Source organism: Apteryx mantelli, chromosome Z, assembly GCF_036417845.1.
Source record: "Apteryx mantelli isolate bAptMan1 chromosome Z, bAptMan1.hap1, whole genome shotgun sequence".
Classification (NCBI taxonomy): Eukaryota; Metazoa; Chordata; class Aves; order Apterygiformes; family Apterygidae; genus Apteryx; species Apteryx mantelli.
Window position 1 is genome coordinate 61,971,863 of NC_090020.1, and position 25,590 is coordinate 61,997,452.

Genomic DNA, 25,590 nt, shown 5'->3' on the forward strand with positions numbered 1-25,590 from the left:
TGCTAACATGACTTCCCTTAAAGAACTGCAATCTGCTTAAGCAATATTGGGCTTCAGCTTGTTACTGGTTCCCTTTTCTATGCTTTTTTGAAATAAGTATTGTAACTATAATAAGACTCATTTTTAAAATAATATTATGTTTTTAATGTCTTTTAATTGCTTTTACTATTCTTTACACTCTTATTTCTAAGACTTTTTTTTTCTAAAGCTTCTCAGGAAATGTTTCTCCAGCTTTTTTTAAATTGAGAGCAGATTTATTTGCAGCATATGATAGTGTACTGGTTGCATATTATAAGATTTAAAGTTATCCTCATAAAATATGGTTATTTCATTGCAGGGGGCTCAGTATTTTTCATTGTTGAGTGTATTATAAATTACTTTGTTAAATATGTGGGGTGCTTAGAGGATGAAACATACACAGGGAAAGTATCAAAGTAGGGGATTGAGCTTCTACCGCTTTGCGCATTGTATAATTGTTTACACTTTGGCAAAGCAAGTGTGAGTGTTGTTAAAACACTGACAGTATCTTATACATGTTTAGTGCAAGGTTTAAATTATACTGTGAGATAACCAGGCACCAGGCAAATAGGGTGCCAGAATCAGTCTCACAGTGGTAAAACAGGTCAGATCAAAGACTGTTTTTCTGCATTCTCAAGAGCATGTATACATCTCCACTTCATTGAAGTAACCTTGCAACATGAAGCCTTACAAAAATTTATCTAAAGTATATTTGTCAGATGAAATATAATATTGTTTATGCTCATATTTCTTAATTTATGCACATGCAGTAGTTTTACATGTTTGAAAAGTATTTTCACTTTAATGCATTGGATTTTACTGCAATAATTTGATTTATTTATTTATTTATTTTTAGTTTAAAGGATCTTATCCAGAATGAAGATGTGAAACCCAAGCTGCAGTACATCATGACTGACCCTTCCTTTTCTATGGTAACAGTTCAAAGTGAAGATAGTGGAATAACCTGGGAAACCAGCTCAAGCAGATGTTCTACGCCCTGGGCCTCAGAAACTAGTACAACTTCTGATCTTTATAGTATGGAAAGTTCACCAGTAGGTTCTCCTCCAGGAAAAGTTGTCTTTATTATGGATGAAGGTAAGATTATTCGGAAAAGGAGGCGTAAACCTTCAAGTAGGGTGGTGATGCCTACAAATCTGAAGGGAGGCCAGGGCAATAAAAAACGTGACTTTTCTGGAATGCAGAGGCAAGAACCAAGAACTGTTCTAGCAGATGTGCAGGGCTCAGTGTTAAATGTTGAACAAATGGAAGCACAGGATACAGATGAGGAAATGTTAGAAGACAAAGAAGATCTGGAAAACACTGCACAAGAACCAGTAAAACATGCTCCAATAAGATCAATTTTTCGAGAAAGCAAACTGAGAAAAGTAGGGCCAATCCTTGGAGGACCAGTAAAAGCTAGGATCCAGCTGTTCAATTCAATTTTTGGAGGAACTGGGCCCTCCCCTGAAACACTAGAAAAAAACAGAATCCAGAGGTCTAGTTCAATTTCAGGAGAATCTGAACATTTTCTTGAAACATCAGTAAGGGAAAGATTGCAGAAGTTCAGTTCGTTTTCAGAAGGAACACATCCAAAACCTTTCCAGAAAGCAAGAAGTAGAAATCTTGAAACACCATCCGAGAGAAGAAGAGAGCAAAGACGGCAACTCGCATCACAAACAAATCAAAGCTATTTGTCACCTACAGTGCCTCTTGAAAAATGGCTTCTTAATAAAGATGACGTTTTGTCTGAAAGTATTAAACCTGTTCAGATGAAAGATAAACCTAGCACATTTTCAAACTCTGGTGCAGAAATAACTCTTCAGAATGAAGAAAGAAAAGAAAGGCAATCTCTATTTGAGACTCCAAGTCAGGTACCGGGATGGTCACTGGAGTCCTGCCTTCCTGAAGAGGCAACAAAGCAGCAAAGTTACGCATACTCACCAGTGGCCAAAAGAGCAATAACAGAGCAGTCAACATCTGTTCCACTAGATTCTGGCGATAAACCAGAGAAACAAATGCTGCTTCTTTCAGCTGAGATTCCAAACCAAAAACCAGACCAATCACTGCTGACTGTTCCAGGTCTTCTGGATGAACTGAAGGAGCAGGAAATTCATCCACAGTCTGTTCCAGCAGATTCTGTTAATGAATTAGACGGACAAGCTCCCCAAACTGTTTTCCCTATGTCTACAGCATTTGTTTCAGAACATCCTGAGAAAGAAGTACAGAAGTCAGCAATTCAGTCTTACTTACCTACTGCTCCATCAGCTAAATCCAAATATTCCACTCTATCAGAAATAGGACAGGAGGATGTGATTCCTCATTCATCTAAAACTGCACAGTCAGAACCTGAACATGTGTTTTTATCACATTCTGTAGATGAAGCAGAGAAGCAAGAAACTGAGTGTCACTCATCAGCAACTGCACAGTCAGAAACTGAGCATTCAGCTTTACTGTATTCTGTTAAAAAAACAGAGGAACAAAAGACTCCAGTACCAGAGTCCCCGAATGTTCATTTAGGGAAGCAAAGTATTCAGACTCATTCTGTAACTACTCAGCTGGAGTCTGAAAAACAAGACTTTCCCCCCTTCATTCAGGAAGTAGAGGAGCAAGAAATTAAACCATATTCACATATTCCTGAAAAAATAGAGTCTAAATATTTCGGTGTTTCATATCCAGTTCACACAGAAACACAGGAAACTCAGAAATTTTCACCCGTAAATACAGCAGTAGATTTGGATCACCCCATTATTTCCATTGAAAAAAACAAGCAAACAGAGAGTACACAACTGGAAATGGAACACGCAGATTTCTCATATACCAGTGAAGTAACTGAGGAATCAGAGAGAGCACAGATGGAGACAGAGTGTCTGGACTTCTCTTTTTCCAGAGAAGAAAGAGAGGACTTGGAGAGTGCACAGCCAGAGATGGAGCGTCCAGATTTCTCATATTCCAGGGAGAAAACAGAGGACTTGGAGAGCGCACAGCCAGAGATGGAGCATCCAGATTTCTCATATTCCACAGAAGAAATGATGGAATCGGAAAGTGCACAGCTGGACACAGAGCATCCAGATTTCTTGTATTCCAGGGAGGAAACAGAGGAATCAGAGGGTGCACAACCAGAGATGGAGCATCCAGATTTCTCATATTCCAGGGAAGAAATGGTTGAATCAGCGGATGCACAGCCGGAGACAGAGCATCCAGATTTCTCATATTCCAGGGCAGAAAGAGAGGAATTGGAGAGTGCACCACTGGGGATGGAGCATGCAGATTTCTTGCATTCCAGGGTAGAAGTGGTGGCATCGGAGGGTGCACAGCTGGACACAGAGCATCCATGTTTGTCATATACAGGGGTGGAAACAGAAGAATTGCAGAATGCTCCACTGGAGAAGAATCATCCAGATTTCTCATATTCCAGGAAAGAAATAGTGGCATCAGAGGGGGCACAGCTGGACACAGAGCATCCAGACTTTTCCTTTCCCAGGGAAGAAAGAGAGGAATTGCAGCGTGCACCACTGGGGAAAGAGCATGCAGATTTCTCGCATTTCAAGGAAGAAATGGTAGAATCGGGGAGTACAGAGCTGGACACAGAGCATCCAGGTTCTTCATATTCCAAGGAAGAAATGATGGAATCGGAAAGTGCACAGCTGGGGAAGGAGCTTCCAGATTCTTCATATTCCAGAGAAGAAAGAGAGTATTTGGAGAGTGCACAACTGGGGACAAAGCATCTGGACGTCTCCTTTTCCAGGGCAGAAAGAGAGGAATTGGAGAGTGCACCACTGGGGATGGAGCATGCAGATTTCTTGCATTCCAGGGTAGAAGTGGTGGCATCGGAGGGTGCACAGCTGGACACAGAGCATCCATGTTTGTCATATACAGGGGTGGAAACAGAAGAATTGCAGAATGCTCCACTGGAGAAGAATCATCCAGATTTCTCATATTCCAGGAAAGAAATAGTGGCATCAGAGGGGGCACAGCTGGACACAGAGCATCCAGACTTTTCCTTTCCCAGGGAAGAAAGAGAGGAATTGCAGCGTGCACCACTGGGGAAAGAGCATGCAGATTTCTCGCATTTCAAGGAAGAAATGGTAGAATCGGAGAGTACAGAGCTGGACACAGAGCATCCAGGTTTGTCATATACAGGGGTGGAAACAGAAGAATTGCAGAATGCTCCACTGGAGAAGAATCATCCAGATTTCTCATATTCCAGGAAAGAAATAGTGGCATCAGAGGGGGCACAGCTGGACACAGAGCATCCAGACTTTTCCTTTTCCAGGGCAGAAAGAGAGGAATTGCAGCGTGCACCACTGGGGAAAGAGCATGCAGATTTCTCGCATTTCAAGGAAGAAATGGTAGAATCGGGGAGTACAGAGCTGGACACAGAGCATCCAGGTTCTTCATATTCCAAGGAAGAAATGATGGAATCGGAAAGTGCACAGCTGGGGAAGGAGCTTCCAGATTCTTCATATTCCAGAGAAGAAAGAGAGTATTTGGAGAGTGCACAACTGGGGACAAAGCATCTGGACGTCTCCTTTTCCAGGGCAGAAAGAGAGGAATTGGAGAGTGCACCACTGGGGATGGAGCATGCAGATTTCTTGCATTCCAGGGTAGAAGTGGTGGCATCGGAGGGTGCACAGCTGGACACAGAGCATCCATGTTTGTCATATACAGGGGTGGAAACAGAAGAATTGCAGAATGCTCCACTGGAGAAGAATCATCCAGATTTCTCATATTCCAGGAAAGAAATAGTGGCATCAGAGGGGGCACAGCTGGACACAGAGCATCCAGACTTTTCCTTTCCCAGGGAAGAAAGAGAGGAATTGCAGCGTGCACCACTGGGGAAAGAGCATGCAGATTTCTCACATTTCAAGGAAGAAATGGTAGAATCGGAGAGTACAGAGCTGGACACAGAGCATCCAGGTTCTTCATATTCCAAGGAAGAAATGATGGAATCGGAAAGTGCACAGCTGGGGAAGGAGCTTCCAGATTCTTCATATTCCAGAGAAGAAAGAGAGTATTTGGAGAGTGCACAACTGGGGACAAAGCATCTGGACGTCTCCTTTTCCAGGGCAGAAAGAGAGGAATTGGAGAGTGCACCACTGGGGATGGAGCATGCAGATTTCTTGCATTCCAGGGTAGAAGTGGTGGCATCGGAGGGTGCACAGCTGGACACAGAGCATCCATGTTTGTCATATACAGGGGTGGAAACAGAAGAATTGCAGAATGCTCCACTGGAGAAGAATCATCCAGATTTCTCATATTCCAGGAAAGAAATAGTGGCATCAGAGGGGGCACAGCTGGACACAGAGCATCCAGACTTTTCCTTTCCCAGGGAAGAAAGAGAGGAATTGCAGCGTGCACCACTGGGGAAAGAGCATGCAGATTTCTCGCATTCCAAGGAAGAAATGGTAGAATCGGAGAGTACAGAGCTGGACACAGAGCATCCAGATTCTTCATATTCCAAGGAAGAAATGATGGAATCGGAAAGTGCACAGCTGGGGAAGGAGCATCCATCTTTCTCATATTCCGGGAAAGAAACAGAGGAATTGGGCGGTGCACAGTTAGAGAAGGAGCATCCAGCTTTCTCATATTCCTGGGAAGAAATGGTGGAATCAGGGAATACACAGGTGGAAACCAAGCATCTTGAATTCTCTTTTTCCAGGGAAGAAACAGGGAAACAGAAATCTGTTCCTTTGAAATTGGAACACCGAAAGTTCTCTTATTCTCACAAAGAAGCAGAGCAACAAGAAACAGCACAGCTTATGTTGGATCCTTCAGATTTATCATGTTCAATGGAAGAAGGAGGGAAAGAAAACACTACAGAACTTGAATTGGTGTATACATCTGATGTATCTGATTCCACTGGAAGAGCCGAGACACAACAAACTGGGTACCTGGCATCAGAACATTCAGATTTACTATATCCTACAAATAAAAGAAAGCAACAACAAATGGCACAAGCAGATTTGGACAATTCTCATTTGTCGTATTTTGGTGTCAAAGTAGAACACCCACAATTTGTGCAGCAGGATTCACAGCATAGAGATAAGCTGTATTCTCCTGACAAGAAAGAGGAAGGAGAAACTACTCAACTGCAGTCAGAACATGCAGTTTTATCATATTCTCCTGTGAAAGAAAGACAGTGTAAAACTTCACAGCTGAACTTGCAACAAGCAGATACATCATATTCCACAGGCAAAACAGAACAACAAGAACTGTTACAGCCAAAGTTAGAACAAGCAGATTCACCATATTGCTGTGGAGAAGCAGCACAAGAAGCTGTACAAAAAGATTTAGAAGGTCCTGAACTGTCACGCTTCATTAGCAAAGCAGAGCAGCATGAAAATGTACCATTAGCTTCAGAAAATCTTGATTTCTCATTTACTACTGGAGAAGCAATGCAAGAAGGAATGGAGTCAGGATCTTCAGACTCACGTCCCACTGACAAAACAAAACCCTGGGAAGCGGCACCATCAGAGCAGAAGCATTCACTTCCTTTCTACTCCATTGCTGACAGTCAGCAACAAGGAAGTACACCACTGGATTTGTCACAGCCAGATACACTGTACTTCTTTGGCAAAATGGAACAACAAGAAATAGTACAACGAGAGCTGGAACAACAGGAGACATCCCAACAGAAAGCTACAGAAACGGAACTGGAGCATTCAGATTTGTCAGAAACCTGTGGGAAAGCAGAGCCACAGGAAATGGAACAAATGGATTTGGCCCAGTCAGACCACTCATATTACTGTGACAAAGAAGGACAGCAAGAAATGGCTCAGCCAGAGTTAGTGCATCTGCCTTTGTCATATTCTTGTGGGGAACACATGCAAGGAGAAGAAATAGAAATGGAGCCAGCATATCCAGAATGGGCATTTTCCATAAGTACAGAAATGCAGCAGGAAATGATAGAACAGAAATCAAAGCAACCAGATTTTTCACACTCTGCTGGCAAAATGGAGCAACAAGAAATAATACCTCCAGAGCTGGAGCAAACATTTTTGCCATCTTCCACTGAAAGAACAGCACCACAAGAAATAGAAATGAGGTCAGAATATCCAGATTTGTCATATTCCTGTGACAAAGCAGAACAACAAGAGACATTGAAACAGCCAACTCTACCATTTAGTCTGAAGCAACAAGACACTGCACCATTGGCAATGGAACATCCAGATTTTTCACCTGACATTGGTGAAGCAAAACCAAGAGACACTGTGCAGCAGGAGGCAGAATATCCAGAGCTGTCATATTCCGTAGGAAAATCACAACAAAAATCAGAATACTTAGGTTCATTAGAAACCCTGGGTGAAGCCGCACAAGATGAAACTATGCAAGTGGAATCTAAATATCCAAATTTGTCATGTTCTGTTGGTAAAAAAGACCAACAAGAAATTTCACGATTGGATTCCAAATATCCAGATTTATCGTGTTTCTTGGGTAGTGCCAAAGAACAAGCAACTCTAGAGTCTGAGTCAAAACATCAAGACTTGCCTAAAGTGACCAGAAAAAGCACTCCACCAACAACTGCAAAAATAGTATCAAAACATCCAGATTTGGCATATTCCCTTGGCAAAGCAGCAGAGCCAGAAATTGCACCATGGGAAATGAAACGCCCTGATTTGTCACATTCCGCTGATGAAAGAAACCAACAAGAAATAGTACCATTGGATCAGAAACATAGCAAATTTTCTATTGACAAAGGAATGCAGCAGCAAAACACAAAACAGCAGTTAGAGCAAACAAAGTTTTCATATTCTGCTGGCAAAACAGAGCAATTAAAATGTGCCCAACAGGACTTGGAACAAACCGATTTATCAGTTCCCATTGACAAGCCAGACTATGAAACAGCCCAGCCAGAAGTGGAACATGTTGATGTGATATATCCTCTTGACAAAACAGAGGTGCAACAAAGAGTACAACTAGAATTAGAGCAAACAGGTTTAACTTACTCCTTTGGAAAAATAGAACAGAAAACAGTGCAGCCAGAAATGGAATATCCTGATTTGGCACCTTCTGTGGGTGTAGTAGAACAAGAGGGCATGGCACAGACAGAGCTGGGACATCCTGATATGTCTTATCCTGTTTTTGAAACAGGAGAACTGCAAACTGTACAGTTGAAACCCAAACACCCAAATCCAATGTATTTTACTGACAAAGTGCAGGAAACAGCACAGCTGAGGGTGGCACAACCAGATGCATCATATGCCCATGACAAAACAGAACAATGCCCACCTGCCCAACTGGAACTGGGCCACACAGACTTGTCATCCTCCACTGACAAAGCAGGACAGCCAGGGATGGCGCACACAGCCTTGGTGCACCCTGATGCAAGGTATTCTGTCAGCAGAGCAGAACATCCACAAGCCGCAATACTAGGATGTCCAGATGTTTCATCTAATAATGAAAAAGCAGAGCAAAAAGGAATGTCAAAACTAGAGCTGAAACATCCTGATTTGCCATATTCCATTGATGAAACACAGCCACAAGAAACTACACAACTGGGGTTAGGAAAACCAGATCTCTCATCTTTGCCTGGCAAAGCAGAGCAACCACATACTGCTCAAGAGGAACTGGAGCAGTCAGGCATCGTGCATTCTTTCAACAAAGCTGGTCAACGAGAGAAAGCCCAGCCAGAACTGGAATATCCACGGTTATCTTATTCTGTTCATGAAGCAGAACAAGAAACTGCACATGAAAAATTAGACCATTCAGATTTATCATATGCTATTGGCAGATTAGAGCACCACGAAATCACACAAACAGAGGCAGAACAAATGGATTTATCATGGCCAATTGGTGAAATGCAGCAACCACAAATTGCTCAGCTGGATTTGGAATATCCAGATTTATCATATTCCATTGGTACAGTACAGCAACAGGAAAAGGTTCAACCAGAACTGGAACAGCCAGGTGATTTTTCATCATCTCGTGGCAAAGAAGAACAAAGGGAAAGTGCAAGAATGCAGTCAGATCATCCTGAGTTGCAGAGCTCTATTGGGGAAATAGAAGGATTGCAAACTTCACAAGTGAAATCTGAATATGCAGACTTGTCATTTTCTATTGACACTGTAGGACCTCATGAAATGGCACAATCAGAGTTGAAAGAATATGATTTGTTGCATTCTTTTGTCAAAACAAAGAGATCACAGGCTGCCCTACTGGAGTCTGAATATCCAGACATCTCAAATTCCTTGGGCAAAGTAGAGCATCCTGATTTGTCCTCTTCCATTAGTAAAGAAAAGCAAACTGCACAACTGGAGTTCAAACAACAAGAGAGGGGAAATTATGAATTACACCCAGAGCAAACAATGTTGTCATGCTCCAATGGCAAAGCAGAGCAGCCTAAAAGTGCCCAAATGGAAGTGGAAGTCCAGGAATTCCTGTATTCCTCTGGCAGAACAGAGCAACAAGAAATGGCAAAACAGGTATTGGAGCATCCTGTTTTATCATATTCCACTGATAAAACACAGCAACAAGAAACTACACAACTGGAGTTAGGACAACCAGATTTATCATCTTGCCTTGGCAAAACAGAGCAACCACAAACTGCTCAAGTGGAAGCAGAACATCTGGACTTGCTACATTTCACTAGCAAAACAAAACAGCAAGGAGTGGCACAACCAGAGTTTGAACATCCTGGTTTGCTATATTCCGTTGGCAAAGTAGAGCAGCCACAGGCTCTGCAGCTGAAAACAGAACAGCCTGTAATACCACATTCCATTGAAAAAACAGAGCAACAAGGAGTGACACATCCAGAGTGGGAACTTCCTGATTTATCATATTCCATTAGCAAAACACAGCCACAAGAAACTACACAACTGGAATTAGGACAACCAGATTTATCCTATGCCCTTGCTAAGACAGACAAAATACAAACTGTGCAAGGGGAATTGGAACATACAGGTTCAATGTATTCTTCTGACAAAACAAAACAAGAAAGGGTATTACCGGAGTTGGGACATCCACAGCTATCTTATTCTGTTAGTGAAGTAGAACAGGAAGCTGCCCATCAGAAATCAAACTGTCAAGATTTGTCATATTTTATTGGCAGATTAGAGCACCATGAAATCGTACAACCAGAGGTGGAAGAAATGGATTTATCATATCCAGCTAGTGAATCAGAGCATTCACAACCTGCTCAAGTAGTACTGGAACAACCAGAGTTTTTGGAGGCTTTCAGCAACCTAGAGGAAAAGAAAATGGCCCAGCCTGGCTTTTTGCATTTTCTTGATGAAGAAAAGCAGAAACAGGCTTCACAGGTGGACTTGGAGCAACCAGTTTTATCACATTCCCTTGGCAAAGCGGAGCAACAGGAAACTGCACAAACAACATTCATGCATTCTGATGTTTCATATTCCATTGGGAAAGCAGAACAATTGCAAACTGAACGACCGAAATCAGAATGTCCGTATTTGTCATATTCTCTTGGCAAAGCAGAGACTCATGGAACAAAACAACCAGAGTTATTGTATTCCTGTGGCGAAACAGAGCAGCCACAGATTGCTCAGCTGGAGTTGGAGCATGCAGAGACGTCATTCTTTGCAGGAGAAATGGAGTGGAGGCAGGGCACCCAACTGGAACTGCAATGTGTTAATTTGCAGTACTCTGTTAGTGAAACAGAGCAACCAGAAACTCCTTCTGTATCATATGCCTTTGGCAGGACTGAGGAGCAGGAAACTGCACAACTGGAGCTTGAACAATCAGATTTATCAAGTTCTACTGACAAAGCAGAACAGCGTGAAACTGCTCTGCTGAGAGCAGGACGTTCAGAGGAGCAAGACTCTGAGATTACTTCATCTCTAACTACTCAGTTGGAAACTGAACAACAAGATTTATCCTTTTCTGACGAGGAAGCAGAGAATCAAAAAATTCAACCTTATTCATCTCTTCCTGAACAATCAGTGTCTGTACCTTTAGGTGTTTCACACTTTGTTTCTGAAACAAAAATGGGAGGAAGTCAGAAGTCTTCACCTGTAACTGCAGGCCTGTCCCCCGAGCACTCAGATTTATCTTACAGCCACTGTAAAACGCAGCAGTCAGAAATGGTACAACCCAAGTCAGGTTTCTTTTTTGCAAAGAATACACAAATTGACCTACATTCACCTGTGGCTGTACAGTCAGAGACTGAACATGCAATTTTACCTGAAATGGGGAGAGAGCAAACTCCACGCTACTTTCACACAACTACACAATTAGAATCTGAACAATTAAATCCATCATATTCTATAGATAAAGCAGAAGCCCTAGAAAGTCAAGATAATTTAACTGTACCTTCAAAACTGGAGTCTGAACCCTCAGTTCCATTTTATTCAGTTGATGAAAAAAATCAGAAAGAAATTCCACTTTATTCAAAACCTGCCTCTGAATATTTGGTTCCTACATACTCCCTTGCTGAAGAAGAAAAGCAAAGCATGCAGCCATTTATTCCCCAAACAGCACAATCAGAGTGTAAACATATAATTACACGACATGATGAAACAGAACTGCAACAAATTCAGCTACATTCATCTAAAACAGCAAGATTGAAGGCTGCACAATCAGAGAGTATGTCTCTAACAACGCACACACCAGACCAAGGCAAGCAAGGATCTCAAGATCAGTCATTGGACACAGAATATTTGTCATCAGAGCAGCTAAGAATTCCCCCCAAATTCACTGCTGAGCAGGATGAGCAAGAAATGCAACCTGATGTGCAGCAAGTGACAAGGTTGTTGACCACAGAGTCAAAGGCAGTTGCTGTAGCAGACCAACAAGCAGTGTCATCAGATTCATTTGTACCTTCTCATACATTGCCTGAAAAGTCAGTATCACTGGTTTTCACTGATGATGAAGAAAAACAAAATACTCCATCATCTTTATCAGGCATAGTAGGCATGCTTGGAAAGCAATCAAATGTCTTTTCAAGCAGTTATAATGAAGAAAAGGATAGATATGAAATGCAACCATATTTTACAGAGCAAAACCACACATCCTCAGAGCAACCAGGAGCTGTTTCATCAGATCTTATTTATGAAACCGTGAGACACAATCCTCAGCATTATTCTGGTGAAGAGGGCAGCCTTTCTTCAGCAGAGTTGAAGTCCATTTGCTACATTTCTTCTGATGAAAAGCAGAATCCAGATATTCCATCTCCTTCTTTTGGGCTAGCTAGCTGGCTGGCAGAAGAGGTGAAAGCTCGTTCAATTAGTCCAATAAGAGCTACAGAAGTAGACAGGCAAGGAATTCAGCTTTCTACAAATGAAGCTTCTGATTTTGGATCAAAACAATTCCCAGCTGGAAGTTGCAAAGAACTTACAGTTCATGGTACTATGAAGAATAAACCAGGTGTATTTAGAGTTTCTGATGTAGTATCAAGTGAAATTTCCCGCAGATTGTCCTCAGAAACTAGTCACAGAATTCAAAGGCATAATTTACAATCTCTGGGAAGAAATAATCCAGGTCCAGAAAAAGTTCCAAAGAATGAAACTAGCATTGGAAACCCTACAAAAAAACATCCAGATGTAGACAAAGTATACAAAGTGCCTGAACATCACGTGAGAAGAAAAGAGGAAGAAACTGAGCATGTGACAGCTGTAGAAGATAGTCAACATGCTCCAGAACCTACTGAACAAAAAGATCTATTTAATATAATTTCAGAAGGTTATGAAATCCTGAATATTCATGCTTCTACACATATTGCTTCTGTTGATCAAGAAGAAAGTAAACACATGCCAGATAAACTGGAATACTTGGAAACAAATCCTTCATTTAAGAGAAAATTAGCAGATGATGGCCATAGAGCCTTAGCTTCTGAAACAACCATTGAAACTTCAGAAAGCTCAGAGCTGGAAAACCCTGGAAGTAAAAATCATGAACTGAAAGAATTGGTCAAAGATGCTGCTGCTGAGGAAACTGGAGAAACAGAAAAGTCCATGTTGCCAGAAAATAATAATGACACAGTGTTGGACCCTAATAATGGTATGGCTGATACGGATTATTTTGAAAAATATACCTTGATTGATGACAAATCTCCAATTAAGCCAACTTTTGAGAGACCAAGTTCATTGGCTTCTATGACAGAAAATCCTAAGGAACCTGTGGAAGAAGCCCCATCCTTTAAAGAAAGCTCTGAGGTAAATACTTTGGAAGAGGAGTTTTCCTTACTTGAGGATCTGGATGAAGTCTTTTATGGCACTATAAAAGGAGAAAGCATGGAATCCTATGCAAGTGTTTCAGAATTTTTACCTGTACAAAAATCAATTGAGATTAGCAGTAAAAAAGTTACAAATGTAGAAGATGAATGGAAGTCACCAGGGACCCCACTGTTTCATTCAGAAGAAGGAGTGTTAGAACGATCTCTATTGTTTCCTACCACTGTTGCTGCAATTAATCCAGAGCTTCTAGAGGAGCCACCTGCTCTGTCATTTTTATACAAGGACCTGTATGCAGAAGCAGTGGGAACAAAGACAAAGGAGGAGACTCCTTCTGATGAGGAAAGTGGTAATTCTAATGCATCGTTTCCTAGTAGAAATTCAGACACAGATGATGGAACTGGAATATATTTTGAAAAATACATTCTTAAGGATGAAATTCCTGGTAAGGCCATAGGCCATCCTCAAAAGGATCAGATAGCAGAAGATCAGCCTGTTAGTGGAGGCGTTTCAGTTCAGAGCTCAGGGGACAAACACAAGCAGTGGTCTAGTGATGTTTCAGGTGTCAAAACTAAGGTTCTTCCAGAAAGGGGAGTTGTGGAGAGAGAGAAAGTCCAGGTTGACTGTGACATTAAAGCAACAATTTGTAAACCAACGCATGCCATTCCTTTTGGAAGCAAAGTAAATCTTACAGGTGCAAGAAGTGCTACCAGTGAACAAAGAGAAGAAGAAAACATACCTGTAGAAACAACTGAAGAATTACCAGAGCAAACAAGTCACCAAGAGTGTAGGCAAAGAATGGATTATCAAGGAGCTGCACATCAAAAAGCAGCCAATAAGCAGGAAGAACAACATGAAATAGCAGCAGTTCATCAAATGGAAAAATATATCCCCTATATCAGGACACCGGTTGAAGATAGTGAAGATGATCAATATGCCCAGGTAAATCTTTCACGTGTCCCAACAATTCAGCCAACAGAGAAGCCAGACATGCAAAGAGAGGAACAGCGCCCTGATATTTGTGAAGATCTCACTGAGGCAATGGACTATGATGTGATTACACAAGAAGAACTTCTACAAGATGAAATGTCCTCTGAACTGACCCATGAGGAGCTATTATTTGAAGATAGGGACTCTTTTGAGCATATTGGTAACAGTTATGAATTCATAGATGAGCCAGAGCAAAGAACACCTGTTGAACTTGAAGATTCAGGCTTTGTGGTGATGTATCCTGAAAAATCATTGACAAACATACCTCAAGTTGAGAGTCCACAAAGAGAATTGAAGAAAGCACAAGTAGATACATATTGTTACCACTGCAAGTACCCGATATCTGCTATTGATAAGCTTTTTGGAGAACATAAAGACCATGAAGTCACAACACTAGATGCTGCTGCAACCAAGATGAAGGTAAGAATTAATCTGAGTGGGGGGAAGGAGGTACTGGGGCTAATTTTTCTAGGCCTCTTCTGTGAAGTGGCCTTCAGAGAGTAGTGTAGAGGCTAAGTCATAGTATATAAAACAGAAGCTTTTCCTAAAAACCTGTGGGAGATATGGAAGGGAGAGTTTCTTATCATTAAGGTATTATCTAGAGTCATAAGCCTGCTAAGCTGATATCTTTGTTCAGACATTTGAATGACCTTATTTATATGTGGCTTTTATGGACTTTCCATTTTTTAGCCTTCTAGTTTGTGTAAGTTTGTCTGGTTTGTATCCATAGAGGGAGAAATGGGAGGAGTGATGTTTGTTTATATGAAAAGAGAATTTTAGTAAGAGCAGCTCATTTCACCTGACAAAGTACAGAAACCTCCATATGCTGGTGCCAACATTACCATAAAGTGTTTCCCATCCCAGTTACATGTGTTGGTTGCTTGGAGATAGCAGGGTATTTACACATTTTTGTTATAACTCTGTCCTCATTTTCTGTTCAGTTCATGTTCAGCTTCCCCTGATAGTATTTTAAGTGTAGTGCAGGTAAGGGTTTAGCAATTCCTACTTCTTCCCACTGTTTCTAAGCTGTACCATTCTAAAAGATAGATATAAATGCCATCCAATTCAGTGGAGTATGCCTTCAATAGAAATACTGGTGAAAATGCTTTCATTTCTGTAGAAGCTCATTCTTCATTAAATTGCTGTTCTGCTTGTAAAAATGTCATGTTTATGACGTCTCATTTATGCCACATCAGATTTGTTCATGTCCAAGAACAGATATTCCTTCCTTGATTATCAGCTATTTAATCTCACTCCAGTGTCTGAAAGGTGAGCTCTTTTCTGGCACACATACAGTTACCAATACTGGAGATTTTATAATTTCATTAAAATTCTGGAAGGGCTTATGTCACTGACTCTTAAGTTATTTTTATGTTAACTCATAGGTAAGAAACAAACATTACAAGTAGGAGAAGTTAAGGTACCAGTTTCAAATATCAGTATTTACAAAATATCTCCATGGTGTGCAGAGGTGTGACAGTGTTATCACGTTTTGTATATGGCCATTCATGTTTCGCTCAGAAGTGATAATTAGCCAACAGTAAATCGGTAATAAAGTCACAGATCCCAGCCATCCTTCGAATGTAACCACATTGCAGTGAGTCAAGTTAAACCGCAAATAAACGTCCTGTGATATCATTCCCTGGCTGTGGAACTTGGACATGGAGCCAATAATTAAATCTGGCCACAACGCAGGCTTTGCTTCACATGATTTCTAGCACTCGAGGCTCCGGTTACTCTAAGATGGCATTTGTATGTTTCTTGTTACCTTTGTATAATTACTGAGAAAACATTAAGATAGCAAAACGCTTGTCACCTGAATTTTAGCTTTAGGAGCACAGTTTCACCATAAGAGAAATGAGCTATGGATGGCATCTGTCAGATTATGTTGGTTATCTTAACAAACAGAAGTTCGTCTCTGAATCTCAGTGATTGGTGCTCAATATTTAGAAATGCAGCCTTCAATTTTACAGTCCAATATGACATTTATAATTAATGGAAAGTCATATGCTAGTTTTCAAGCAGATCTAGCTGTAGAAGCTTGCCGTAATAGGAAGGTGTTACCAAAGCAAGTTAACCTTCCTTTTAGATTGATGCCAGCTATTTAAAACGAAGTATTTTTATAAATTATAAATTGCATCTGAGCAGATGGGCAGCTTGCTTTCATGAAAGGTCAAGAAGGACTATTGCCTTTCTGTGTCATCTCTGGCACTTATTGTTCCTAGGACTTCTTTTGTTTGCATTTCAAATTCAACCAGTGATTTTGATGGGAGATTTGGCTGTCAGCATTGCCAGTTCAGGATTCTGGTTTATAAGAAGTATCTTTAAAATTATACCAAAAAAAAAAAAAATCTTGACATGTTCAGTTTGCTGCAGGGAATTTTTACTGCATAAGCTATTAACCTGATAATTACTTGCATTTTCTTCCTTTTTATGTGCCTGTTTCTACAATCTCTTGAGGACCTTCATGAGGCTCTGAGTACTCTCAACTTCTAGCATAGCTATTTTGAAAGTCAGAGTGTTCAACAACTTGCATAAGCACTTAGCACCTTGTTAAACTGAGCTCTTTTTTTTTTTTTTTTTGGTTTGGAAACAGTTTTGTGACTGTTCCTGTTGCTATTTCTGTGCTTGTCTTTGTAGCCAGGGAGACGCTTGAACTTAATTTAGCAATTATTCCAATGGCAGCTCATGGCAAAACAAAAGTATGTTTTGTACAAAAACTTTATAAAATAACATACTCAGTTACTGAAACTTTTAAAATTTCAGGATCAATTAGATGAATTGCTAATAGCATTGGAAGAAAAGTCAATGAAGGTTGAAGGGTTCGTGAGTGAAATTGAATCTCTGTTTAACTCTGTTGAGGTAAGTCCAGTGTTTTATCACACTAGTTTTCTTTCCCTCCGCAAAATTGCTTCTAAGATATGTTTCCTTTGTTTTGTAGTGTCATTGTTTCCACTAAAATGGGCTGTTTCTGCAGTCCTCAAGCTGACGACTTCTGCCTCAAGTAGTTAACTTGAGGGGAATAAAGATGCAAATGTTTGCTTTTGTACATTATTGCAACGTGGAATATGTGACTGAAGGAAAAAGTTCCCTTAATTTTGTTTGCATTTATAAAAAGCTTACACTGTTTGTGTCTATATCTGGAGTCCTGTGTTAAACCTAAATACGTTATCTGATGTCCAGAAGTTCTTAAGCCTTGAGGACTGTATTAACTTCAGTTAGAAGTATGGATTTATAGGTATTTTATAATCAGACTTCCTGTCTTTATGCTTAGCTATAGAAGTTTAATTTTAAACACAATACAAAAAATCTGCCCTTGTTTTTAATGTATTTCTCTAGCACTATTTCTCCTAGATGAGCTTGCTTTCAGAAATGAAATTCTCTTATTGTCAGGATGCCAGTAGGAGTCTGGTGGGTGGTTCATGTATGGGTAGTTGTTGAGAGTTTCTGTGTATTCATTAACTGCTGTAATTTTATTGCACAGATCAGTTTACATCTGCTTTTGTTTTCCAGGAAAACTGTAAGAAAAATGCAGAGTTACTGGAAAAGCAGAATGAAGACATGATTAAGAAAGTGGTAGCACAATATGATGAGAAATCAGAGAACTTTGAGGAAGTGAAGAAGATGAAAGTGGAATACCTGTATGAACAGATGGTTAACTTTCAACAAACTGTTGATTCAGCAAAGGAAACCTTAGAGACAACAATAAAGGAAATAGAAGAACTTGATGGATTTGTTTTCCTAAACGTAAGTATAAGTGACTGTAACACTGCAGCTTTTATAATACTACTTAGGAAAGCATTTATGCAGTACCTAAGATGAGAACAAGTTACTTTTCTTTGGGTTTTTTTAAAGACAGCTAAATCCTGCAAAGTCAGCTATTCCGCTTTGAAACTGCTACATTGTTTGCTTTTGTCATGTGAATGCTGGGAGAACTGCAAAGGTGATGCATAGGAGGAGAACATGCCCTTATGCCTTCAAAAGGGTTCTGTTTTGCTTTGTGAAGAGAGGGCTAAGAGATAGCTTGATAATTTATCTAGAATTAACCATTCAAGAATAAGAAATGTTATAGTAGAAGGTACTTTACTGTAGGAAAGAAAGGTGAAACAAGGAAGTGTACTTGAAAATTATCCAAGTTGGAAGATGAGTTTTTTGTGGCTGTTTTACCTTTTTGTTTTAAATGAGCAGACACTAAGTGTAATTAGGCACTCAAATTATTGAGGCTAAACTAAAAGTTTACTACTGAAAAATTTCTAAACGGGCTAGATTTAGGAAAGTGCATGTAGCATGCATGTCTGTAATGGTCTTTTCTGGATTTAGGAAACATCTCTTGTGAATCTGCATGACTCGAGTTACCTGGCTGATACAATCCTCAGTCAGTCTTATCCTGAGCTTGGTTTCACAGTCTTGTAGGTTAAACATTAATGGCCTGGGGCCTCCAAGATTATTCTTGCGCTGCAAGAGTTGCCTATAATTCAGCTGTGACACTTCTTTCTCCATAGAAGTGTATCAGCAGTTTTGAAGGGGATGGGATTTCTGGGACAGCAGACTGCTCCCATTATAGAATTAGCCAGTAGTTTGGAAGCTGCAGAAATTCTACTGGGATGTAAAAAACCAAAAAATTCATGTTACTGTTTAAACACTAATCATTCATACAAAATAGCTCCGCAAACAGAAGTTCCCAGCTCATATACCAGCAGTTACAGAAGCGGTGAGCAGTCTTTGGCATTCCCCACTCATGTGTTACCCGAGGACTTGGTGTCCTGTAACCAAGTGAATGCCTTGGGAGATGGGCTATTTTGGGATGGGTGAAAAATATATTTTCCTGAACTTCATTAGGTACTGGAGCAGTCCTTTGGCAAAAAGAAATCTTTGTAATCTGTAATTACTCCAGGGCGGTGAGGGGAGGAGGGAGGAGAATGATTTCCCACAACCCTGAAGGTTTTCTGTTAGTGACAGGAGCCTTTCTTTCTGTGATCCAGCAAATGTTAGCTGAAGATTCACAGAGTATGGGAGAAACTTTGACTCCATGGGTGCAAATCTCGCCCAGCATCTGGTAATTAGAAGTTATAAAGGAGATTTCAGACAGAACTTGGATTTAAAAGTGTTCTTAATGCACAAGTGATTTCCTTCTGTAAAAGCCTTGATTTAGAAAAGCTTTATACCTAGACATTGAATATTGACCCCTCAGGAGCTTAAAGCCAAATATAGACTTTAATAGCCTGCTGAGTCAGAGCTTTGAAGTGGAATATTCTTAAGGAACCAAATTCTCTGCTGGCGTGAATGAGCAGAATCCCAGCCAACATTAAGTCAATAAAGCTGTGTGTATTTTATGTCTATGGAGAATTGTTGGATGACTAGCTCTTCAATGTTTTCAGACTTTTAAAAACTGTTAATACATTTCTTTTTTTCCTTTCTTAGTCATCTAAAGAATTGAATAAAAGGTATATGAAGTAGTCATTAAGTGCACTGTAGTGAGTACTAGGTCTAGCATGCTGGATGCTTTGTTTACTATTTTCAAGCTTTGAAAGCACACTGCTAGTATTGGTAGCTACTTCTACAAACCTTGCAAATAATAAAATTAAGGGAAGAAGTTTTATACTTTTTACTGTAACTGACTGGTTTGAAGTGTTTTGCATGTGTTCTGTAATGCATCAATTAAATAGCATTTTAAAATGTCAGCTCAACTTTAAACTTCTACACAGACATTCTTAAACAGATGTTCTTTGTAGTTAATATGCAAACATATATTTAGAACATTTTGACCATGCTTACATCTCTTAGATATCACTGTTATGTTCTTTTTTCACTAGCCTGATTCTGTATTATGTGGTTTCCCATGAAAGATCATAATGCAAATTATTATTCACGTGGCTGTACTAGGTTGCCAAACTATACTCTGAACACAGCTCCAGAAAAATTTGAAATTAAATAGCTATTTTAACCACAGTTTCCATCATTGTTCTCTTCAAGAGCTTACCAGAAGACTACGGGGCAGGACCTCCCCTCATCCCTGCCCCCCCCCATTAGCATCACCTGATTTAGGATGTGTCAAAGGGCTTGTGCCTTGCTGCAGCTGGATCCTGCCCCACCTGCACTGACTGGCACAGAGAAGCACTTGCATGCAGCTCTCTGCCATGCGTGGTTTGCCTCAAAAGAGTCTTTTTGGTGAGACCCAACCTTTACGAGGGAAGTGTTCAATTACAAGCTCATTTTCTCCCGATAAATTTTCTGGGGTGACTTATGAACATGCAGACCGGCTGGCTCCAGGCTCCTCCTGTGGAAGCACCCACACTGTGGGAATCCTGCCTGGTCCCCTCCATCTGCCGAAACAGCCGCCGACCTTGCCCGCAGGGCCCGGGCGTTGCGTGGTGCATAACAAACGTACCCCTGCCAGCGCTGACTCCGTCATCACAGCGCATGCATGCTTACGGGTGCTGATGGATGGGGGTATAGAAATGACAGCAGGGTTCCAGTTTGTAGTCGGATTACAACTCCAGGAGAGTGGTCTGAAGAGGCTGTTCCAAACACCCTTTCATGGTTCCCGTTAATTTGCAGAATTAGGGCTATAAAGTTGGACTTCCCTGTTGTATGCCTAGATGTGACAGTCTGGCCACGTATCTGCATGTAGTTTACTGCATAATAACATGGTAGAACAGGTATAATATGACAAAATAATTTTCCAAGGCTTTCTGTATACTTGTTCTTTATTTATTAACTTACATACTAAACTTAGTGTTTATTCTGTTTCGCGCATGGTTTTGGTTATTACTTTATTTTGATAATTCCTGATTTTCTAAAAATGATTGAGAATAAGATCTATATAACAATGCATGTTTTTATAAAGAAAATATATTTGTATTCTGTATCTGTTGTGCTTTGTTAAGATTGTACACAATTAACTACTTCAGTGATTGAAAAAAGGCAGGGGGTGAAATTCAGTTGCTTTGAAAAAATAATCTCTCATTTCCTTGAAGCTACTTCTGCCTCAAAGTTAAAAATATGTTGTTTTTTTCCTATAATGAACTCAGAAAATGTGGGCTAATTAGGTGGAATCCATTTTCCTTCTTGGTTTTTTGCTTGTCAGAAGCAGCTGCTTTACATTATGTCTTTCGAGTCAGCTGCCTTAGTTTAGCTCTAATGTTTGTAACCTTTAAAGGCACTGTGTTAGTAAGTCCAAACCACTGTATTCTTGGGAATTTTGCTGTGAACTTCAAATCCTCACGTTCTCATGGATCAAGTGTATGCAGATTGTGTTCATTCTCACTGTGCTCCTTATGTAAAATCATAATATGTGCTAAATATTCAAAATTAGGAAAACAGCTTCTCCTTGCATGTTGTCCTCAAGTTCATGGGAAATATTTAGAGATGTGTATGTCACATGTTCTTTGCTTCTGGCCTTTGGAAACTATGCAACACCACAGGGAATTTATATGGCTGTGTGTTTTTTTCCAAATAGGTTACTTTCCGCAATGGATACTACTCTCTCTTTAGAAAAGGTGCCCAGTGCATTTTCACTTTTTGAACACTATGCAGACAGTCCAGGAAAAAGCAACCAGCACTCCTTAAATCATGTGGCTGGTAAGAATCTCTGAATATCTTCTTTGTAAAAGCTAACATTCTGGCAATGCTTTGGAAATTTTAGAAAGCTAAAAACAGAATCTATTTGAGAAGTATAAATTTGCAAACCATATAATTAGTAATCAGAGTTGAATGTAAAATGAAGTCTAATCGTGCACAAGTGTTTGGCTTATAGTAGGACATTAAGATGAGTAGCAGAGGAGAAAGTGCTAAAATGTGAGATTCTTGCATCATTTAAAATATCTGTACCTCAGACTGACAGCAGGTCTCTAGCTGTAAACCTCTGGAGGCTAAAGAAGTTGCTGTTTGCTCATGGGCAGGGAGAGATGAGGCAGTGAAGGGGTCTGCTGAGCTGCTTGCTTGAGGGAGGCAGCCCCGTGCAGCTGGTGTGGGCAGCAGAGCTGGGGCTGGCGGAGGAGGTCATGGTGTTTCTGCTGGATGAGCGCAGGCACCCTCAAACCCCTCCACGCGGACACCGGAGGGGAACGTGGTTACTGTAGCTGGAAACAGTCTCTACCCTGGCAGCCAGTGATAAAAATTACCACTAAAGGGCCTTGTTCATGTCTTTATCTCGTATTTAATTTCCTGTAAAAAGCCTATGTACGTAGGCTTTGTTATGCCTGTGCATATACCTTTAGAAATCATCTGGATCCAGACAGCTGTCAGTGAAGAGTTTGTAAACACTAAGCTGTGGATTGCTTTTCCTCATGACAAGGTCTCACTTCAGTGCTTCTTTCTCAAGAGAGGTTTCGCCTGGGGAACTTGCGTCACACTGCCGTGCTCGTGGCCTCCCATTCACCTTCACACATGCCCTGCCATCCTCGTCCCTCTCCTGGCTTTGAAGCAATGCCTCTGATGAGTTTGGTCTGTGAGTGGAGGACCTACAGCATCTACTTCCATACAGGCTTTTGCCTCTTGTTTGGATTACCTAGTGCCTAGCGGGGCACTGGGGATAGCGCCACCCTGTGCAGATTCCCTGGAGTCTAATACTACCTGAGGGCACACAGCAGTCTCTCCGTCTGGAGAGTGTCCTCCACACAGACATTTACTTTTATTAGATTTATAGGTACTGAATATCTCTCAGACCTTTGGTTCCTCGTCAGATTTGTTTGAATTTCCATGAGGGCTTCAGAACTTAGCAGGTGAGGTTGGATAGACGCTCGTGCATACAGTGTTATTTCAGCCTCCTTTCTTTAGGAGGTCAGACTAAGAGATCTTTGTAACCTGCTCTCAGACACTGTAAACGGAGTGGTAAAAATGTGCTATGTATCATGGTTTGATTCCCTCTTGCAGTCTCATGGGTCCCGTGAGTCCCAGTCTTTCCTTCTGTGCTGTTACCTGCTGGCAAGGTCATACCTGAGAACAGACTTGTTTTGTCATTCTGTATTTCCTTTTCCCACGGGTCAGTTCAAGATATTTTCCCCATACTTCTGAGATCTGCTTTTCAGTTTGATTTGCGTTAGCTACTGTGTTTGCTGAACACCAAATGGCTCCAGACTATGTTTGCTTTGACAAACTGGAGATGAATGAGTTTGTCCACTAGCAACTGACCTTCAAAGCTCCTCATCCTTTATATGTTCTTCTCTTTTCTTTTTAAAATACCTGATTTGCATCCTTCTCTTCCACTACTACATACTTTAATTGCTATTGTGGTTTTGATTTTTACTTCGGTGATCAGTAAACCAAAAATATATACTTTTTCAAGTTTCTGCCCTTTTCCTGCCTATTTTCCTTCAGGAAAATAGAGGTAAATGCATACATAAAACTTTATTTGGAATTGAAAACCTTGAATACGTCATTTATCAAATACTGGAGGCAAATGTCAAGCTTTCTCAGAATTTGTTTTGACTGAAACCATTTGATGAAATAGATGTGAATTTGCCATGCTTCCCCAATCCACACATTTTTCCTTCAGAAGGAACTGTCTTTGAACAATTTCAAAGAACTTTATTTTTACTATTTCAGAAACAGCTTTCTTCAAAATACCTTCAATTTCCTACAGTGTTCCATACCTACAAAAAAAGTTCTTTTCCCTCAAATCCTTCCTCTTTTCACATGTAAGCAACCCTGTTTACAAATTCATAAGCATCAACAACCCTTGCAGCACACCCTTGAACATAATAGAACTTAGGCTCTATCAGAGGAAGGGTGGGAATAATTTCAAAATCAGAACATTATTATTTCCAAAGCTTGCCATGAATTCTGCCCATTTATACCAGAAGTTGAGGACCTTTGCTGATGGCAACAATCTTCCATCAAAGTCATAGAGGAATATAACTGCTCTCCTTCTTCAAGTCTGCAAAGCCAAGGAAATGTTATTCCTCATTACACTGGCAAGGTGTAAATATCTCTGTAAAACATTTGGGATTATTATTTTGTTCTCTTGGGGGCTGTGGAGATCAGGTAGAACAAGAGATGAGCTCCCTTACACCACAGCACTTTAGTGAAAACTGAAGCCGATCAAAATATGACCCACTTTTCTTTTGGAAAATGTCATTAGTCGAACAAACTGGAGGTGCAAATGTTTCCATTCTTTGACTAAATTTCATTTAAAAAGGGGACCAGCCTGTTAACAGAGAAGTGTTCCATTTCTGAAGAGATAGGTCAACTTCTTGCTACAAATTACTTTCTTTCAAAAGTTTGTTTCATTTTATGCAAAAGGAAATTTTGCATAAATGCAAATGTTTTTCAGTGTTTCCAAACTGAATTTTGATGTATAACTTTTTTTCAGAAGTTTCATTCATTAAGAAATCTTTTGTTCAGTTTTGGAATAATAATAAATTTTGCAGTTGTGGGATTTCTGTAATCATAAATAACAGTTTATAGGCAACTTCACAGAAAAAAACTGGTTTACCCACTGGGTCCATTGAAAGGAAGTCCTTTCCTAAAGATGATCAATTTTTAAGTTGGTCAAATCTAGATGCAGTCAAGAGACAAAATGTAGATTGTTTTTAGCAATGAAAAGGAAGACTTTTTCAATGGGAAGCAGATGTAATCCTACTGTACTTGAAGCTCTCTGTATAAATCATAAGGAAACAGCCAGCATCTGCATTTGCCTTGTTCATGCCACAGGGGATCATCATCGTTACTGTGAAGATAACTGAAAAAAGCAAAAGCTTCCTGCTCAGATCCTACCAGAATGCACACAATATGGAAATTTACTGAGCTATGAGAGAGAACCATATTTTTGTTCCCTGCAATCACTTTAACAATGAACATGGGGGGCATGGGGACTGCTTCTTTCTTTCCCCTCCCTATCTGTTAAGTCATGACCTTAGCAGGGGGTAGTGTCTTATCAGGGATGGATCTGTGCAGATCAGCAGACAGTGTCTGGGGTGTTTATGAGAAGTTTAGGGGGCCCCGGCGGGCTTTGAGGCACTTTAGTGAGGGATGTGCGTGGGGTGGCTGATGAGATTAGGGTTCTTCAGCTAAAGCAGAGCTCGGGCTCACCTGCCCACAGAGGACTCTCTTTCCTCGGGGTCTCCAGGGTCCACAGCTGTGCTGACAGGAGCTCCGTTCCCATACCTGCAGCACAAGCCCACCTCTCTGCAGGTGGTGGACCTGCTCCCCAGGAGCCACTGCCCCAGGTGTGAGAGTCCAAGTGTGGGAAGTCTGTGCCTTCCTTTTCCTACCTCTTTTCACACCCCTGCTGTTGTCAAGGTTTTTGTGGATCTGACCTACTACTCCCCCCTGGTGTGGTGAGTCCTTTCCCCCGGCCACCTCTCTGGGAATTGGTTACATCTGCATCTGGAGGAGACTCCGTTCTCATGTGAGCTTCACCTCACACCAGTGAGCAATTTTACGCTATTTGCTATGAGCAAGCATTTCTCTCTCTTTCACGGGCATCCTTTCCAGAGGGTGATCTCTCACTCTA

The 25,590-nt window shown here is 40.7% G+C and overlaps 1 protein-coding gene across 1 annotated transcript in view; it reads left to right on the forward strand.

The window, feature by feature from the left end:
* CMYA5 (cardiomyopathy associated 5) overlaps positions 1-25,590 on the forward strand; it is a 47,162-nt gene that overhangs the window by 5,626 nt on the left and 15,946 nt on the right. Inside the window, exons 2-8 of the mRNA XM_067315264.1 lie at positions 875-3,179; positions 4,095-4,292; positions 5,415-14,555; positions 16,902-16,997; positions 17,649-17,882; positions 19,557-19,579; positions 21,595-21,716. Coding sequence (XP_067171365.1) covers positions 875-3,179; positions 4,095-4,292; positions 5,415-14,555; positions 16,902-16,997; positions 17,649-17,882; positions 19,557-19,579; positions 21,595-21,716 — 12,119 coding nt within the window. The remainder of the gene's footprint in view (positions 1-874; positions 3,180-4,094; positions 4,293-5,414; positions 14,556-16,901; positions 16,998-17,648; positions 17,883-19,556; positions 19,580-21,594; positions 21,717-25,590) is intronic.